The 21837-nt window shown below is 44.2% G+C and overlaps 2 protein-coding genes across 3 annotated transcripts in view; one reads left to right on the top strand and one right to left on the bottom strand.

The window, feature by feature from the left end:
- The window catches only part of LOC128701956 (uncharacterized), an 81973-nt gene extending 68822 nt beyond the window's left edge, over positions 1 to 13151 (top strand). The window contains exons 5-7 of the mRNA XM_053795939.2: positions 2139 to 2393; positions 6459 to 6648; positions 13064 to 13151. Of these exons, the coding sequence (XP_053651914.1) occupies positions 2139 to 2393; positions 6459 to 6648; positions 13064 to 13081 (463 nt within the window). The 3' untranslated portion in view covers positions 13082 to 13151. The remainder of the gene's footprint in view (positions 1 to 2138; positions 2394 to 6458; positions 6649 to 13063) is intronic.
- Positions 13152 to 19767: 6616 nt separating this feature from the next.
- Positions 19768 to 21837, bottom strand: part of LOC128702016 (kielin/chordin-like protein) — a 93267-nt gene continuing 91197 nt past the window's right edge. For both annotated transcript variants that reach the window (XM_070101438.1, XM_070101439.1), the window contains 2 exons: positions 21203 to 21367; positions 19768 to 20898 (listed from right to left, as the gene is read on the bottom strand). In XM_070101438.1, the coding sequence (XP_069957539.1) occupies positions 19952 to 20898; positions 21203 to 21367 (1112 nt within the window). In that variant the 3' untranslated portion in view covers positions 19768 to 19951. The remainder of the gene's footprint in view (positions 20899 to 21202; positions 21368 to 21837) is intronic.

The raw sequence follows: 21837 nt of genomic DNA, 5'->3' as shown, positions 1-21837 counted from the left end.
TAACTTGTTAATCTCTCTCCAAAACTTTTTCTTATTTTCAACAAAATTTGTTGATAACTTCTCACCCACTCTCTCATTTACTCTCTTTTTACATTGCTTCACCACTCTCTTAACCTCTCTCTTTTTCTCCATATACTCTTCCCTCCTTGCATCACTTCTACTTTGTAAAAACTTCTCATATGCTAACTTTGTCTCCCTTACTACTCTCTTTACATCATCATTCCACCAATCGCTCCTCTTCCCTCCCGTACCCACTTTCCTGTAACCACAAACTTCTGCTGAACACTCTAACACTACATTTTTAAACCTACCCCATACCTCTTCGACCCCATTGCCTATGCTCTCATTAGCCCATCTATCCTCCAATAGCTGTTTATATCTTTCCCTAACTGCCTCCTCTTTTAGTTTATAAACCTTCACCTCTCTCTTCCCTGATGCTTCTATTCTCCTTGTATCCCATCTACCTTTTACTCTCAGTGTAGCTACAACTAGAAAGTGATCTGATATATCTGTGGCCCCTCTATAAACATGTACATCCTGAAGTCTACTCAACAGTCTTTTATCTACCAATACATAATCCAACAAACTACTGTCATTTCGCCCTACATCATATCTTGTATACTTATTTATCCTCTTTTTCTTAAAATATGTATTACCTATAACTAAACCCCTTTCTATACAAAGTTCAATCAAAGGGCTTCCATTATCATTTACACCTGGCACCCCAAACTTACCTACCACACCCTCTCTAAAAGTTTATCCTACTTTAGCATTCAGGTCCCCTACCACAATTACTCTCTCACTTGGTTCAAAGGCTCCTATACATTCACTTAACATCTCCCAAAATCTCTCTCTCTCCTCTGCATTCCTCTCTTCTCCAGGTGCATACACGCTTATTATGACCCACTTCTCGCATCCAACCTTTACTTTAATCCACATAATTCTTGCATTTACACATTCATATTCTCTTTTCTCCTTCCATAACTGATCATTCAACATTACTGCTACCCGTTCCTTTGCTCTAACTCTCTCAGATACTCCAGATTTAATCCCATTTATTTCCCCCCACCGAAACTCCCCTACCCCCTTCAGCTTTGTTTCGCTTAGAGCCAGGACATCCAACTTCTTTTCATTCATAACATCAGCAATCATCTGTTTCTTGTCATCCGCACTACATCCACGCACATTTAAGCATCCCAGTTTTATAAAGTTTTTCTTCTTCTCTTTTTTAGTAAATGTCTACAGGAGAAGGGGTTATTAGCCCATTGCTCCCGGCATTTTATATATATATATATATATATATATATATATATATATATATATATATATATATATATATATATATATATATATATATTGTGTGTGGTAATTATTGTTGGTTGTTGTAGCAGTGGTGACGGTGCTTGGTGCTCCGAGAAGCTTGGATGATACGTGACAATGTTCACACTTGAAAAGTCTATAATCTTTTCATTCCTTATCCGTCTTCAGAATTAAGATAAGATTTCGTTCGGATTTTTAACCCCGGAGGGTTAGCCACCCAGGATAACCCAAGAAAGTCAGTGCGTCATCGAGGACTCTCTAACTTATTTCTATTGGGGTCCTTAATCTTGTTCCCCAGGATGCGACCCACACCAGTCGACTAACACCCAGATACCTATTTGCTGCTAGGTGAACAGGACAAAGGAAACGTGTCGATATGTTTCCACCCACCGGGAATCGAACCCGGGCCCTCCATGTGTGAAGCAGGAGCTTTAGCCACCAGGCCACCGGTCCTGGTGGATAATAATAATAATAATAATAATAATAATAATAATAATAATAATAATAATAATAATAATAATAATAATAATAATAATAATAATAATAATAATAATAATAATAATCTTTATTTCTACAAGTACATGTACAAGGTATACAGACCATAGCTGACATCACTGACATACTACTATATATAAAGTCCCTTGTTATGCTGAGCATTTCCTGCAAATTAGGTCCCCCAGGATGCGACCCACACCAGTCAATTAACACCCAGGTGAACGCGGACAACAGGTACCTTAAAGAAATACATCCTAATGTTTCCAGTCATGCCATTATTATCCTCTTTTATATCCTAAACAGCGTTTGTTTTCCTTAAACAGGAACCCCGAGGGTCGGTTCCTGGCACCGTCAGCAGGAAATCAGCTTGCTGACTTGGGTCTCGATCTGAGGGCTGACGGCCTTATGGACGACATCAACGAGGAGGTGGACATCATGGGCGGCATCAGTGGGCGGGGTGGCAGGATGGGCGGCTCCGATGAACGGGGTGAGAGACTGGGCGGCTCCAGTGAGGTGGATCCAGACGCAGTTCTCTACTACGGTACTCTTGATGATTACAACGACGTTCGCTACAAGAGGTGGGTCTTAGTAACAGAAGATCGTAAGTAAGAAAGTAAGCAAGCAAGTAAGTAAGTAAGTTTATTTAGGCACAGGTACACATGTGTACACGGTGTTTCACTGGTAGGAGGCCCCGAATTATCGCTTGCCACAGATATAATACACAAACAAGAGGGTCGTAACTACTGGAGTATCAACTCAGGGTCTCCTACGAGTGAGAACATTAATATTATTAATATAATCAAGGGGGAAGCGCTAAACCCGGAGGATTATACAGCGCCTGGGGGGGGGGGATGTGGAAGGCATTCAGGCTTAATTCGGGGAACTGGAGCACAGATCCAATTCCCTAAATCAAGAGCCCCTCACCAACATCAAGGAACCTTCCTTGAGGGGACGAGTGAGAACAACCTGCACGATTATCACACATACTAACATGTGTGCAAAATACCCATTGGGGTTCTTGATGAATTAGTATATATATTGGTAGAATTACCTTGAATTAAACACCTGTGTAACACACAGATGAGTTACTTAGCTCCTCTAACTTTTAATCATGACTGATTTCTACTGTAACTTACCTGGAGAGGATTTCGGGGGCCAGCGCCCCCTTAGCTCGCTCTGAGACCAGGCCTCATGGTGGATCAGGGTCAGACTTTAAATAAGATATTACAAGAACCCCGATGGAAATCAGTCACTTTGTCTGACTTTTTGTTGTGGGTAATTTACACGTATCTTAAACTATGTATGATTATTAATGTGTAGCTGTAACAAAATCAATTTATTGCATTCTGAAGAAGTTTTGACCAGCCAGTGACTTTATCAATTCAGTACAGAGGTCATTGGAAAGTGTTACAACAGGAGACAGTACAAGAATAGGTAATCAGTCCCTCAGTCTTGATGAAAGTGTTGAACACCTTGATGAATCTACAGTGTTGAACACTCTCGTCAAGGCTGAGGGACTGATTACCTAGTCTTCCATTATCTCCTGATTCAACACTTGGAGACAACCTCTGTATTCACTGGACAAAGCCACTAGCTGGGCGAAACAGCGTAGTCAAGACACCCAGCTGTCACACACACACGTATCTTATTCATCAACCTCTCCACACTGAATATCATTAATGTTAACATAAGAATGGAGGAACACTGCAGCAGGCCTACTGGCCCATACTAGGCACATTCTTCTCAGCCTTAAAATAATAACTTACATGACACCGGCAGGTAGATGACCAAGACACATGTCCAACAGTTAGGTATCTTCGTTCTGAACCGTCTCGTCTACACACCAGGCTTCATTATTTGTAATTTTCTTGAAGCCAAACATATTATGTACACAAAAAATATACAATATGTAACTATTTGCATTATAAAGAGTTCATACAGGAATTAAAGTCGTAGATGGAGGCTGTAGTAGTAGTGTGTGACAGCAGTAAGGCTGTAGTAGTAGTGTGTGACAGCAGTAAGGTGTAGTAGTAGTGTGTGACAGCAGTAAGTTGTAGTAGTAGTGTGTGACAGCAGTAAGTTGTAGTAGTAGTGTGTGACAGCAGTAAGGTGTAGTAGTAGTGTGTGACAGCAGTAAGGTGTAGTAGTAGTGTGTGACAGCAGTAAGTTGTAGTAGTAGTGTGTGACAGCAGTAAGTTGTAGTAGTAGTGTGTGACAGCAGTAAGGTGTAGTAGTAGTGTGTGACAGCAGTAAGGTGTAGTAGTAGTGTGTGACAGCAGAAAGGTGTAGTAGTAGTGTGTGACAGCAGAAAGGTGTAGTAGTATTGTGTGACAGCAGTAAGGTGTAGTAGTAGTGTGTGACAGCAGAAAGGTGTAGTAGTAGTGTGTGACAGCAGTAAGTTGTAGTAGTAGTGTGTGACAGCAGAAAGGTGTGGTAGTAGTGTGTGACAGCAGTAAGTTGTAGTAGTAGTGTGTGACAGCAGTAAGGTGTAGTAGTAGTGTGTGACAGCAGTAAGGTGTAGTAGTAGTGTGTGACAGCAGTAAGTTTTAGTAGTAGTGTGTGACAGCAGTAAGTTGTAGTAGTAGTGTGTGACAGCAGTAAGGTGTAGTAGTAGTGTGTGACAGCAGTAAGTTGTAGTAGTAGTGTGTGACAGCAGTAAGGTGTAGTAGTAGTGTGTGACAGCAGTAAGTTGTAGTAGTAGTGTGTGACAGCAGAAAGGTGTAGTAGTAGTGTGTGACAGCAGTAAGTTGTAGTAGTAGTGTGTGACAGCAGTAAGGTGTAGTAGTAGTGTGTGACAGCAGTAAGTTGTAGTAGTAGTGTGTGACAGCAGTAAGGTGTAGTAGTAGTGTGTGACAGCAGTAAGTTGTAGTAGTAGTGTGTGACAGCAGTAAGTTGTAGTAGTAGTGTGTGACAGCAGTAAGTTGTAGTAGTAGTGTGTGACAGCAGTAAGGTGTAGTAGTAGTGTGACAGCAGTAAGGTGTAGTAGTAGTGTGTGACAGCAGTAAGGTGTAGTAGTAGTGTGTGACAGCAGTAAGGTGTAGTAGTAGTGTGTGACAGCAGTAAGGTGTAGTAGTAGTGTGTGACAGCAGTAAGGTGTAGTAGTAGTGTGTGACAGCAGTAAGTTGTAGTAGTAGTGTGTGACAGCATTAAGTTGTAGTAGTAGTGTGTGACAGCAGTAAGTTGTAGTAGTAGTGTGTGACAGCAGTAAGGTGTAGTAGTAGTGTGACAGCAGTAAGGTGTAGTAGTAGTGTGTGACAGCAGTAAGGTGTAGTAGTAGTGTGTGACAGCAGTAAGTTGTAGTAGTAGTGTGTGACAGCAGTAAGTTGTAGTAGTAGTGTGTGACAGCAGTAAGTTGTAGTAGTAGTGTGTGACAGCAGTAAGGTGTAGTAGTAGTGTGTGACAGCAGTAAGGTAGTGGTTTGCTGTCTGCTTACTTAACATTTATATACCTGGAGTATACCTGGAGTATACCTGGAGTATGCCTGGAGTACACCTGGAGTATACCTGGAGTATACCTGGAGTATACCTGGAGTGTACCAGGAGTGTACCTGGAGTATACCAGGAGTATACCAGGAGTATACCTGGAGTATACCTGGAGTGTACCAGGAGTATACCAGGAGTGTACCTGGAGTATACCTGGAGTATACCTGGAGTGTACCAGGAGTATACCTGGAGTATACCTGGAGTATACCTGGAGTATACCTGGAGTATACCTGGAGTATACCTGGAGTATACCTGGAGTGTACCTGGAGTATACCTGGAGTATAACTGGAGTGTACCTGGAGTATACCTGGAGTATACCAGGAGTATACCTGGAGTATACCTGGAGTATACCTGGAGTATACCAGGAGTATACCAGGAGTGTACCTGGAGTATACCTGGAGTGTTCCAGGAGTATACCTGGAGTATACCTGGAGTATACCTGGAGTATACCTGAAGTATACCTGGAGTGTACCTGCAGTATACCAGGAGTATACCAGGAGTATACCTGGAGTATACCTGGAGTACACCTGGAGTATACCTGGAGTACACCTGGAGTATACCAGGAGTATACCTGGAGTAAATCTGGAGTATACCTGGAGTATACCTGGAGTATACCAGGAGTATACCAGGAGTATACCTGGAGTATACCTGGAGTATACGAGGAGTATACCAGGAGTATACCTGGAGTATACCTGGAGTATACCTGGAGTATACCTGGAGTATACCAGGAGTATACCTGGAGTACACCTGGAGTATACCAGGAGTACACCAGGAGTATACCTGGAATGCACCTGGAGGGTGTTCCGGGGGGTCTTCGCCCCCTTGGCCCCATCCATGATCAAGCCTTGCGGCGGATGAAGGCCTGATCAACCAGGCTGTTGACATTACCTTACTGATAGTAAACTATTTCCTTGTCTTCCTCTCTGTGTCCCGTCCCTGTCCTCCCCCGCCTATATACACTGGCTCCCTCACTCTCTTGTATTAGTGTGACTAGTTAATGGAAGGGAAACGTCGTCCCAAGTTTCGCTCCTTTATGTGCGGGTTATTTGTGTATCATTCCAGTCACAGTATTGTGAGTTTTTAGTTCTTTCTATGTTTTTTTTCTTTGTTCCAAATCATTATCTATGTAATATCAGTCTTGAACAATGTTCACTCCGGCAGGCAAGCCTCGCCAGGGTCAGCAGCGGTGACTAAAAGGTTAAACACCTGGGCATACAGTCCTCTACAGCAGGAGGAGGAGCAGGAAGAGGAGGAGAAGGAAGAGGAGGAGGACGAGCAGCAGAAGGAAGAGGAGAAGGGAAGGATGAACTATGATCACCAGCATCTATTCCGTCTTCCTATCTCCAAGGCAGTTAGTACTACGGTGTTACACTTTATCTTGGGTCTCCTAGCATCACCACAGTCCCTACCACCATCCTAGCATCCTACTACCACCCAGCCATCCTAGCATCACCACTGTCCCTACCACCATCCTAGCATCCTACTACCACCCAGCCATCCTAGCATCACCACAGTCCCTACCACCATCCTAGCATCCTACTACCACCCAGCCATCCTAGCATCACCACAGTCCCTACCACCATCCTAGCATCCTACTACCACCCAGCCATCCTAGCATCACCACAGTCCCTACCACCATCCTAGCATCCTACTACCACCCAGCCATCCTAGAATCACCACTGTCCCTACCACCATCCTAGCATCCTACTACCACCCAGCCATCCTAGCATCATCACTGTCCATACCACCATCCTAGCATCCTACTACCACCCAGCCATCCTAGCATCATCACTGTCCCTACCACCATCCTAGCATCCTACTACCACCCAGCCATCCTAGCATCATCACTGTCCCTACCACCATCCTAGCATCCTACTACCACCCAGCCATCCTAGCATCATCACTGTCCCTACCACCATCCTAGCATCCTACTACCACCCAGCCATCCTAGCATCACCAATGTCCCTACCACCATCCTAGCATCCTACTACCACCCAGCCATCCTAGCATCACCACAGTCCCTACCACCATCCTAGCATCCTACTACCACCCAGCCATCCTAGCATCACCACTGTCCCTACCACCATCCTAGCATCATACTACCACCCAGCCATCCTAGCATCATCACTGTCCCTACCACCATCCTAGCATCCTACTACCACCCAGCCATCCTAGCATCACCACAGTCCCTACCACCATCCTAGCATCCTACTACCACCCAGCCATCCTAGCATCATCACTGTCCCTACCACCATCCTAGCATCCTACTACCACCCAGCCATCCTAGCATCATCACTGTCCCTACCACCATCCTAGCATCCTACTACCACCCAGCCATCCTAGCATCACCAATGTCCCTACCACCATCCTAGCATCCTACTACCACCCAGCCATCCTAGCATCACCACAGTCCCTACCACCATCCTAGCATCCTACTACCACCCAGCCATCCTAGCATCACCACTGTCCCTACCACCATCCTAGCATCCTACTACCACCCAGCCATCCTAGCATCATCACTGTCCCTACCACCATCCTAGCATCCTACTACCACCCAGCCATCCTAGCATCACCACAGTCCCTACCACCATCCTAGCATCCTACTACCACCCAGCCATCCTAGCATCATCACTGTCCCTACCACCATCCTAGCATCCTACTACCACCCAGCCATCCTAGCATCATCACTGTCCCTACCACCATCCTAGCATCCTACTACCACCCAGCCATCCTAGCATCATCACTGTCCCTACCACCATCCTAGCATCCTACTACCACCCAGCCATCCTAGCATCATCACTGTCCCTACCACCATCCTAGCATCCTACTACCACCCAGCCATCCTAGCATCATCACTGTCCCTACCACCATCCTAGCATCCTACTACCACCCAGCCATCCTAGCATCATCACTGTCCCTACCACCATCCTAGCATCCTACTACCACCCAGCCATCCTAGCATCACCAATGTCCCTACCACCATCCTAGCATCCTACTACCACCCAGCCATCCTAGCATCACCACAGTCCCTACCACCATCCTAGCATCCTACTACCACCCAGCCATCCTAGCATCACCACTGTCCCTACCACCATCCTAGCACCCTACTACCACCCAGCCATCCTAGCATCACCACAGTCCCTACCACCATCCTAGCATCCTACTACCACCCAGCCATCCTAGCATCACCACTGTCCCTACCACCATCCTAGCATCCTACTACCACCCAGCCATCCTAGCATCACCACTGTCCCTACCACCATCCTAGCATCCTACTACCACCCAGCCATCCTAGCATCACCACTGTCCCTACCACCATCCTAGCATCCTACTACCACCCAGCCATCCTAGCATCACCACTGTCCCTACCACAATCCTAGCATCCTACTACCACCCAGCCATCCTAGCATCCTAGCATCACCACTGTCCCTACCACTATCCTAGCATCCTACTACCACCCAGCCATCCTAGCATCCTACCAGCCATCCTAGCATCACAACTGTCCCTACCACCATCCTAGCATCCTACTACCACCCAGCCATCCTAGCATCCTACCAGCCATCCTAGCATCACCACTGTCCCTACCACCATCCTAGCATCCTACTACCACCCAGCCATCCTAGCATCCTACCAGCCATCCTAGCATCACCACTGTCCCTTCCACCATCCTAGCATCCTACTACCACCCAGCCATCCTAGCATCCTACCAGCCATCCTAGCATCCTAGCATCCTAGCATCACCACTGTCCCTACCACCATCCTAGCATCCTACTACCACCCAGCCATCCTAGCATCCTACCAGCCATCCTAGCATCACCACTGTCCCTACCACCATCCTAGCATCCTACTACCACCCAGCCATCCTAGCATCCTACCAGCCATCCTAGCATCCTAGCATCACCACTGTCCCTACCACCATCCTAGCATCCTAGCATCACCACTGTCCCTACCACCATCCTAGCATCCTACTACCACCCAGCCATCCTAGCATCCTACCAGCCACCCTAGCATCCTAGCATCACCACTGTCCCTACCACCATCCTAGCATCCTACTACCACCCAGCCATCCTAGCATCCTACTACCACCCAGCCATCCTAGCATCACCACTGTCCCTACCACCATCCTAGCATCCTACTACCACCCAACCATCCTAGCATCCTACCACCCATCATAGCATCCTACTACCATCCTAGCATCCTACTACCACCCAGCCATCCTAGCATCCTACCACCCATCATAGCATCCTACTACCATCCAAGCATCCTACTACCACCCAGCCATCCTAGCATCCTACCAGCCATCCTAGCATCCTACCAGCCATCCTAGCATCCTACCAGCCATCCTAGCATCCTACCGCCCATCATAGCATCCTACCAACCATCCTAGCATCCTACCAACCATCCTAGCATCCTACTACCACCCAGCCATCCTAGCATCCTACCAGCCATCCTAGCATCCTACCACCCATCATAGCATCCTAGCATCCTACCAACCATCACAGCATCCTACCAACCATCCTAGCATCCTACCAACCATCCAAGCATCCTACTACCACCCAGCCATCCTAGCATCCTACCAGGCATCCTAGCATCCTACCACCCATCATAGCATCCTACCAACCATCCTAGCATCCTACCAACCATCATAGCATCCTACCAACTATCCTAGCATCCTACCAACTATCCTAGCGTCCTACTACCACCCAGCCATCCTAGCATCCTACCAGCCATCCTAGCATCCTACCACCCATCATAGCATCCTACTACCATCCTGGCATCCTACTACCACCCAGCCATCCTAGCATCCTACCACCCATCATAGCATCCTACTACCATCCTAGCATCCTACTACCACCCAGCCATCCTAGCATCCTACCAGGCATCCTAGCATCCTACCAGCCATCCTAGCATCCTACCGCCCATCATAGCATCCTACCAACCATCCTAGCATCCTACCAACCATCCTAGCATCCTACTACCACCCAGCCATCCTAGCATCCTACCAGCCATCCTAGCATCCTACCACCCATCATAGCATCCTAGCATCCTACCAACCATCACAGCATCCTACCAACCATCCTAGCATCCTACCAACCATCCAAGCATCCTACTACCACCCAGCCATCCTAGCATCCTACCAGGCATCCTAGCATCCTACCACCCATCATAGCATCCTACCAACCATCCTAGCATCCTACCGACCATCATAGCATCCTACCAACTATCCTAGCATCCTACCAACTATCCTAGCGTCCTACTACCACCCAGCCATCCTAGCATCCTACCAACCATCCTAGCATCCTACTACCACCCAGCCATCTTAGCATCCTACCAGCCATCCTAGCATCCTACCATCCATCATAGTATCCTACCAACCATCCTAGCATCATACCAACCATCCTAGCATCCTACCAACCATCCTAGCATCATACCAACCATCCTAGCATCATACCAACCATCCTAGCATCCTACCAACCATCATAGCATCCTACAACCATCCAGTCATCCTAGCATCACCACTGTCCCTACCACCATCCTAGCATCCTACAACCATCCAGTCATCCTAGCATCACCACTGTCCCTACCACCATCCTAGCATCCTACTACCCAACCATCCTAGCATCCTCACCACCTAGCCATCCTAGCATCCGACTACCCAACCATCCTAGCATCCTACAACCATCCAGTCATCCTAGCATCACCACTGTCCCTACCACCATCCTAGCATCCTACAACCATCCAGTCATCCTAAAATTACCACTGTCCCTACCACCATCCTAGCATCCTACAACCATCCAGTCATCCTAGCATCACCCCTGTCCCTACCACCATCCTAGCATCTTCCTTCTACCCAGCCATCCTAGCATCCTAACAGCCATCCTAGCATCCTACCAACCATCCTAGCATCCTACCAACCATCCTAGCATCCTACCAACCATCCTAGCATCCTACCAACCATCCTAGCATCCTACCAACCATCCTAGCGTCCTACCAGCCATCCTAGCATCCTACCAACTATCCTAGCATCCTACCAACCATCCTAGCATCCTACCAACCATCCTAGCATCCTACTACCACTCAGCCATCCTAGCATCCTACCAGCCATCCTAGCATCCTACCAGCCATCCTAGCATCCTACCACCCATCATAGCATCCTACCAACCATCCTAGCATCCTACCAACCATCATAGCATCCTACCAACTATCCTAGCATCCTACCAACCATCATAGCATCCTACAACCATCCAGTCATCCTAGCATCACCACTGTCCCTACCACCATCCTAGCATCCTACAACCATCCAGTCATCCTAGCATCACCACTGTCCCTACCACCATCCTAGCATCCTACTACCCAACCATCCTAGCATCCTCACCACCTAGCCATCCTAGCATCCGACTACCCAACCATCCTAGCATCCTACAACCATCCAGTCATCCTAGCATCACCACTGTCCCTACCACCATCCTAGCATCCTACAACCATCCAGTCATCCTAAAATCACCACTGTCCCTACCACCATCCTAGCATCCTACAACCATCCAGTCATCCTAGCATCACCCCTGTCCCTACCACCATCCTAGCATCTTCCTTCCACCCAGCCATCCTAGCATCCTAACAGCCATCCTAGCATCCTACCAACCATCCTAGCATCCTACCAACCATCCTAGCATCCTACCAACCATCCTAGCATCCTACCAACCATCCTAGCATCCTACCAACCATCCTAGCATCCTACCAACCATCCTAGCGTCCTACCAGCCATCCTAGCATCCTACCAACTATCCTAGCATCCTACCAACCATCCTAGCATCCTACCAACCATCCTAGCATCCTACTACCACTCAGCCATCCTAGCATCCTACCAGCCATCCTAGCATCCTACCAGCCATCCTAGCATCCTACCACCCATCATAGCATCCTACCAACCATCCTAGCATCCTACCAACCATCATAGCATCCTACCAACTATCCTCGCATCCTACCAACCATCCTAGCGTCCTACTACCACCCAGCCATCCTAGCATCCTACCAACCATCCTAGCATCCTACTACCACCCAGCCATCCTAGCATCCTACCAACCATCCTAGCATCCTAGCAACCTTCCTAGCATCCTAGCAACCTTCCCAGCATCCTAGCAACCTTCCCAGCATCCTAGCAACCTTCCTAGCATCCTAGCAACCTTCCCAGCATCCTAGCAACCTTCCCAGCATCCTAGCAACCTTCCTAGCATCCTAGCAACCTTCCCAGCATCCTAGCAACCTTCCCAGCATCCTACCAACCATCCTAGCATCCTACCAACCATCCTAGCATCCTACCAACCATCCTAGCATCCTACCAACCATCCTAGCACCCTACCAACCATCCTAGCATCCTACCAACCATCCTAGCATCCTACCAACCATCCTAGCATCCTACCAACCATCCTAGCATCCTACCAACCATCTTAGCATCCTACCAACCATCCTAACATCCTCCTTCATCCTTAAAACCTTCACTAGGACAAACCTGCTTCTCTAAAATCAAAATCAAAATTCCGATATATAGACTGACCTCTGTGGAACAGACACTCAATTTTTTATCCATTAACACTATAGTATCAAACTATAACAAATAAAATTATATGGGAAGGCAGTAGATAGACTTGAAACCCACCCCACTGACCACAACAACCTGTACAAGACTCGTACATACAGAAATTCCTGTAAAATAACTATACACATGCAAAAAATGTTAAAGGTGAGGTATTTTTTCTGGATTTCAGAATTGGTGGAGGCGGTGAGTTGACCAGAGACGACTAGTGAGGACAAGAGGGACATATCTTCCAAAATTGATCTTAGTATGGTAATTTATATATATATATATATATATATATATATATATATATATATATATATATATATATATATATATATATATATATATATATATATATATATAGGCATATAACAGGATGAGATTAAAATCATAGGCTCGTTCTCCCTAATTAGATAAATGTGCTAGCCAGGCCCCTCCATTAACTTAATTAGGTTATCCAAGGTGGATAATGACCATCAAATTAATTATAGGCTTATATTTCTGTGTCGTGTACTCAGGCTGATTAATACACGTTCGGATATATTTTTTGGGGGGAGGGGGCCTTTTGCCAGTAGGCCTACTCTTGAGAAAAAAATTCCTAGGAATTTCTCGTTGATTTTTTTTGTATGTGTAACCTATTTGTCTTTAATATAGAATATATTAATTGTTTCCAACTTAAAAAAAAAGTATATTGGTCTTTTTATCCTTAAAAATAATATATTAAATGTTCACGGCCTTTAAAATAAATTTTACTGTTTTAATCCAAAATTTCTTTAATTTACATTATTAAAAACAGATACAATAACTATTTTTAATTTTAAAAAGCCTACATAATATTGTACTAAGCTGCTATTTATTGAAAATATTAAATCTGTGATCTATATACATTAATGTTTTTTTAACCTTCTTAAAAATAAGTGTATAAGCTTTTAAAATATAATAAAAAACTAAGTAGAAAGGAATACATTTTTTTTTTTCAATAATGAAGGATTCGTCTGGTTGGACACCGGAAGAAAGGGTTCGATACGGCGTTGGCTCTCAGTGGCCCTATAAATACCCTGAGAAAATGCATTTTCTTCAGTCGATTAGCCGGGCTATGGTTCATACATTGGTTCACGTGAGGCAAACAGTAACAGCCTGGTTGATCAGGCCCTGATCCACCACGAGGCGTGGTTATGGACCGGACTGCCGGGGCATTGCCCCCCGCGCCCTGGTAGACCATGGCTACTACCGGTTATGATCATACCCGTTATAGCCACCCACAGGGCAGAAGTGTCCTCAGAATATACACTGAAAGACATACACCTCTCAGTGTATATACACTGAGAGAAAGTGCTCGATACAGCACCAGTGTGGGCAAACTACGGAACGGGTGGGGATTTGAACCCATGGCAAGTAAGTACTATAACTCACAAGCCATGTGTTAACCACTGGACCAGCTGGTTTAATAAGAGTCATCCAACCAGCTATTCTTTTGCTCCAATGGGAGGTTAGCCTGGGCCACCACTGTGACCATAATTTTAATGTCTTTGTTATGCACCCCATACCCATTGTGTGGGTGGTAGTCACAAGATTACAGAGGTACACAATGGGTCCATGGACTGTACCTCACTATTACAGAGGTACTGAATGGGTCCAGTGACTGTACTTCAACACCACAGAGGTACACAATGGGTCCAGGGACTGTACCTCACCATTACAAAGGTACAGAATGGGTCCAGAGGTTGTATCTTAAGATTACAGAGGCACATAATGGGTCCAGGAACTGTACCTCAAGATTACAAAGGTACATAATGGGTCCAGGGACTGTACCTCAACATTACAGATGAACATAATGGGTCCAAGGATTGTACCTCACCATTACAGAGGCACATAATGGGTTCAGGGACTGTACCTCAACATTACAGAGGTACAGAATGGGTCCAGGGACTGCACCTCAATATTACAGAGGTACATAATGGATAATGGGACCAGGGACTGTACCTTACCATTTCAAGGTACAGAATGGGTCCAAGGACTGTACCTCACCATTACAGAGGTACATAATGGGTCCAGGGACTGTACCTTACCATTCCAAGGTACAGAATGGGTCCAGGGACTGTACCTCATCATTACAGAGGTACATAATGGGACCAGGGACTGTACCTTACCATTCCAAGGTACGGAATGGGTCCAGGGACTGTACCTCACCATTACAGAGGTACATAATGGGACCAGGGACTGTACCTTACCATTCCAAGGTACAGAATGGGTCCAGGGACTGTACCTCACCATTACAGAGGTATATAATGGGTCCAGGGACTGTACCTCAACATTACAGAGGTATATAATGGGTCCAGGGACTGTACCTTACCATTACAGAGGCACATAATGGGTCCAGGGACTGTACCTCACCGTTACAGAGGTATATAATGGGTCAAGGGACTGTACCTCACCATTACAGAGGTACATAATGGGTCCAGGGACTGTACCTCACCATTACAGAGGTACATAATGGGTCAAGGGACTGTACCTCACCATTACAGAGGTATATAATGGGTCCAGGGACTGTACCTCACCATTACAGAGGTACATAATGGGACCAGGGACTGTATCTTACCATTCCAAGGTACAGAATGGGTCCAAGGACTGTACCTCACCATTACAGAGGTACATAATGGGTCCAGGGACTGTACCTCACCATTACAGATGTACATAATGGGTCCAGGGACTGTACCTCACCATTACAGAGGTATATAATGGGTCCAGGGACTGTACCTCACCATTACAGAGGTACATAATGGGTCCAGGGACTGTACCTCACCATTACAGAGGTATATAATGGGTCAAGGGACTGTACCTCACCATTACAGAGGTATATAATGGGTCCAGGGACTGTACCTCAACATTACAGAGGCACATAATGGGTCCAGGGACTGTACCTCAACATTACATAGGCACATAATGGGTCCAGGGACTGTACCTCAACATTACAGAGGCACATAATGGGTCCAGGGACTGTACCTCAACATTACAGAGGCACATAATGGGTCCAGGGACTGTACCTCAACATTACAGAGGTACATAATGGGTCCAGGGACTGTACCTCAACATTACAGAGGCACATAATGGGTCCAGGGACTGTACCTCAACATTACAGAGGCACATAATGGGTCCAGGGACTGTACCTCAACATTACAGAGGTACATAATGGGTCCAGGGACTGTACCTCAACATTACAGAGGCACATAATGGGTCCAGGGACTGTACCTCAACATTACAGAGGCACATAATGGGTCCAGGGACTGTACCTCAACATTACAGAGGTACATAATGGGTCCAGGGACTGTACCTCAACATTACAGAGGCACATAATGGGTCCAGGGACTGTACCTCAACATTACAGAGGCACATAATGGGTCCAGGGACTGAACCGCAAAGTTTTGATAGCTGAACAAGTTACAAAGGTAATGGAGTATTTACATATTTATATCCGGTCACGATATGCGACCACAAATGTAAGATTATACAAATGAATCTCCCACCAAAAACACTGGTGGAAATAAGTCACTTTGACCTGGTGAGTAATTTGCACTATGTATGATAATTGTACTTATGTGTACATGTATCTAAATAAAATTATTGACTGGTTTTATTTACTTACTGACTTATTTGCTTACTGGTTTACTTACTCACTGACTTACTGACTTATTTACTGATTTTACTTTCTGACTTATTTACTTACTGGCTTACTGACTGATTTTCTAGCTGACTTATTTTCTGAATTACTGGATTATTTACTTACTTACTTTCCTATTGACTTACTGACTTATTGACTTACTGACTTATTGACTTAGTGACTTATTGACTTACTGACTTACTGACTTATTGACTTACTCTCTTATTGACTTACTGACTTATTGACTTATTGACTTACTGACTTATTGACTTACTGACTTATTGACTTACTGACTTACTGACTTATTGATTTACTGACTTATTGACTTACTGACTTACTGACTTATTGACTTACTGTCTTATTGACTTACTGACTTATTGACTTATTGACTTACTGACTTATTGACTTACTGACTTACTGACTTATTGACTTACTGACTTATTGACTTACTGACTTACTGACTTATTGACTTACTGTCTTATTGACTTACTGACTTATTGACTTACTGATTTATTGACTTACTGACTTATTGACTTACTGACTTACTGACTTATTGACTTACTGACTTACTGATTTATTGACTTACTGACTTATTGACTTACTGGCTTATTGACTTACTGTCTTATTGACTTACTGACTTACTGATTTATTGACTTACTGACTTATTGACTTACTGACTTACTGATTTATTGACTTATTGACTTATTGACTTACTGGCTTATTGACTTACTGACTTATTGACTTACTGACTCACTGACTTACTGACTTACTGACTTATTGACTTACTGACTTACTGACTTACTGACTTATTGACTTACTGACTTATTGACTTAATGACTTATTGACTTACTGACTTATTGACTTATTAACTTACTGACTTATTGACTTACTGACTTACCAGCGTGGTTGTGTCTGGCCACATGGAAGGGTTCACTAGGGTTCAATACGGCGCCACCTCCCAGCTGCCCTATAAACCCCACACACAACCCCGGATAACCCAGCCAAGCCAGCCAGGGTGGCTTATTTCAAGTGGGCTTCTCTCAGGAGGCAAGCCACCAGAGTAAGCAAGTAATTTTAGATTTTTATTTAGGCTTCGGGTAGGCTTTGCTGTGTGACCCTAGGGTTTAGCGCTTAATTTTGACGACGACGACGGGCGGCGGCGGCGGGCGGCGGCGGCGGGCGACGACGACGACGGGCGACGACGACGACGGGCGACGACGACGTCGGGCGACGACGACGACGGGCGACGACGGGCGACGACGACGGGCGACGACGACGGGCGACGACGACGACGGGCGACGACGGGCGACGACGGGCGACGACGACGACGACGACGACGACGACGACGACGACGACGACGACGGGCGACGACGGGCGGCGGCGGCGACGGGCGACGACGACGACGACGACGACGACGACGACGACGGGCGACGACGGGCGGCGGCGGCGACGACGACGACGACGACGCTTCTGCTTGCTAATTTAAGCGTCTTAGATAATTTTTTTTTATTTTATTAAACAATGCAACAATAATTGATAATGATAAATGAGAAGCTGTTGTCTTTATAGTTATATATGTTCTTTATTACCAACCTTTATTTTTCATGTACGTAATTATGTGTCATTTATTTCCAGATTTATTGCATAGGGACATAGTTATATACATTCTTTATACCAGCTTTATTTTTCAGGGACATAATTATATATGCTCTTTATTACCAACTTTATTTTTCAGGGACATAATTATATATGCTCTTTATTACCAACTTTATTTTTCAGGGACATAATTATATATGCTCTTTATTACCAACTTTATTTTTCAGGGACATAATTATATATGCTCTTTATTACTAACTTTATTTTTCAGGGACATAATTACAGAAATATTATTATTATTATTATTATTATTATTATTTCCATTATTATTATTGTTTAGCATTTTAGTTTTAATTATAATAATAATAATAATTACTCAAATTTTATGAAATATTTAAGACTTTATAGAGGAACTTCATAAGAAAGCTTACTAGGTAGAAGTCTAACATTTACCTAATAACTTACATGTCCAATAGACAGAGAAAGATAGACTAGCCTGCAATAATACAATAAGCTTCCATCTCTCTCTAATAAGTCATCATAGTAATGCTTTTTCTGACTACTATTAATATTAATATTTTTAATATTAATATCTCTATTTCTACAAGTACATGTACAAGGTATATTCATTGACATACTACTATGTAGAAAGCCCCTTGTTATGCTGAGCATTTCGGGCAACTACAAAATTAAAATCAAAATTATTTATTTGCAATGCTTACAATGTGTAATTTACATATTTTTAAATATTGTGAAGTGCAAAGAAAGCCACTAGCATGCATGAGCATTTTGAACAGAGTAATTAGTTAACTTATTGAAGGTTATAGACCTTGTATTAGTTGACGCAAGACTTAAATTAGTCTTATGTTTGCCCAAAATGCTCGGCATATAAAGGGGTTTTGGGCGCACACTCAGTTGTTATACTCCTTTGTACAAACATGTATCATGCTAAAATAAAGTTTTTTTTTTTTTTTTTTTATCACACTGGCCGATTCCCACCAAGGCAGGGTGGCCCGAAAAAGAAAAACTTTCACCATCATTCACTCCATCACTGTCTTGCCAGAAGGGTGCTTTACACTACAGTTTTTAAACTGCAACATTAATGCCCCTCCTTCAGTTATTATTGTTAAAATACATCATCAGTCTGCACAGTCAGATTTTTGATGTTAGAAGATTATGTATATAGTGTGTGTTTCCATTTTTATTTTGGGAGATTTAATCTGCTGTTAATTTCACAACTGCTGCCTCCAGATGCCATAGATAAAGAAAAGTTTTTTATTTATGGTGCAGTAGGTTTAAACACCTACATCACTCTCATGTAATTTTTTTTTATACTCTTGAATTTGCAGGCTATGAGCTGTTATCCTGGAGTCCAGTTAGCCAGACTCAAGTCCAGTTAACTGGACTTGAGTCCTAGAGGGGTATGATGATGTAGTCTGGAGGGGCATCCGAGCTGTAATGTGAGTGTGCCTCTGTCAAGATGATAATGAAGTAAATAATGGTGAAAATGTTACTTCTTTTTTGAGTCATCTTGCCTCAGTGGGAGATGGCCAGTGTGTTAAAATATTAATAATAATAATAAGATTGATATAATATTTTCAATTTAACCTTATAATCTAGGACAGTATAAACACAAGTGGATGTAAAATATTTTTTTATTTTCTAATTATATTCTAAAACAAAATAATGGCTGAGCGGACAAATTACGGAGGCTACAAGAGATACAGTCCCACAGTGCATTATTAAACCTGCTTTGTGATGCATGACTGTAGAATGCACAGCTTGTAGAACCAAGGGGGTTAGTCAGTTTTGTTGTGTTGACTATTTGTGGGTGGGAGGAGGAAGAGGAACCAGATGCAGGCCAAATATGTTGGTTTGTATGTTTGGGTCACATTCGCACTTTTCACAGCCAGTCTTTTTATCCACAACATAGTGGATTGCACAGTCCATGGGGCAAGGAAGCTTACCAGTGTGATCTATGGGGCAGTCCTGGCCAGAAGGCTGAGGAAGAGGAGGAGGAAGCTGATGTAGGCCAAATGGATTTGCTGGATTATTTGGGTCACATTCGCACTTTTCACAGCCAGTTTCTTCATCCACAGTATAGTGGATTGCACAGTCCATGGGGCAAGGAGGCTTACCAGTGTGATCTGTGGGGCAGTAATGTGCACGAGGAAGTTGATGTAGGCCAAATGGATTATCTGGATTATTTGGATCACATTCACACTTTTCACAGCCAGTTTCTTCATCCACAATATAGTGGATTGCACAGTCCATGGGGCAAGGAGGCTTACCAGTGTGATCTGTGGGGCAGTAATGTGCACGAGGAAGTTGATGTAGGCCAAATAGATCACCTGGATTATTTGGATCACATTCACACTTTTCACAACCCGTTTCCTCATCCAGAATTCTAATAACCGCACAGTCCATAGGACAAGGGGCTGTGAAATTCACAGGACAGACTTGACGTTGAACAACTGGACTGCCCAAACTATTAGGATCACATTCGCATCTCTTACATCCAGTCAGTTCATCTACAACCTCATGAACAACACAGTCCACCGGGCATGGGGTTCCGGTAGCCGAGTCATACGAGCAGTTGCATTTGCACGAGGGGCAGCCCGTTTGAAGATCAAAGATGTTTTCACAGTTTCTAGGGCAAATCTTTTGTGGGCATATGAAGTTGTCTTCGTTGCATGAGCAAGCAAGACACCCAGTTACAGCATCCATGATAACATCACATCCAGGAGAACACGATGGCTCAACACATTCTTAAAAAAAAAAACAAGCACGACAAGACTTAATAATAATAATTAGTTACTGTATATCAGGAGAGTACAACACAAGCATTCAATTCGAATTTCAAAGCCCTCTTATCTCCAACATTGACCTTTCAAGGATACCTTGATGCTCGTGAAAGGCTCTTTTTCCAAGGAATTGGAGCTACAATACCTTCCCTACCTTGGACCAAACTTAATTACTTCTCTGTCCCTAGCCACTGTAGGACCTAAATAAGATGAGAGCTTCCCAATAAATGTAATAATAATATTAAAAATAAAGCACTATATAAATTACCTTGATTGTTCTTCACTTCTTCAGCAAGTGTACATGACCTGTACAGCACACAGGTGGGCTCTGGTGGTGTTATGCACTTGCAATTGATACTGCACTCGCTGGTGTTGAGGGGTGATGCAAGTGCAATGCTGAGGTCTCCAAGGTAACACTCCAAGGGTCTTGCTTCTGTCAGGGTCAGAGATCCAAAGAAACTTACCAGTGGCTCGTTAGTGCATATAATGAGAGTATTCCTTTTTTTACTGACACGTTGGCTGTTGCCCACTGAGGCAGGGTGACCCGAAAAAGAAGAAACACTTTCATCATCACTCACTCCATCACTGTCTTGCCAGAGATGTGCCGACTCTACACTTGAAAAACTGCAACATATCTTCACCCGTGTAAATGTTTATTTTGATTAGACTGAATAATACTTAAATTACTGAACATCTGCATGATTATTTTAATTATTAGTAGTATAATTAATGCTTAGATTACTAAACATCTCATTAAATAAATTTTAAATTATTTAAGATCTAAGTGATTATTCTAGCCATCAACTGTCACTTATGTCAGTTGTAATAAATATAGTAGAGAGTTTGAAATACAGGAGGACCCACCACTTGACAATGCTTCACTTTATGGCACTTCGCTAATGC

Source organism: Cherax quadricarinatus, chromosome 77 (assembly GCF_038502225.1).
Source record: "Cherax quadricarinatus isolate ZL_2023a chromosome 77, ASM3850222v1, whole genome shotgun sequence".
Classification (NCBI taxonomy): Eukaryota; Metazoa; Arthropoda; class Malacostraca; order Decapoda; family Parastacidae; genus Cherax; species Cherax quadricarinatus.
Note: the sequence above shows the minus strand (reverse complement) of the source record. Positions and strands in the feature narration are given on the sequence as shown.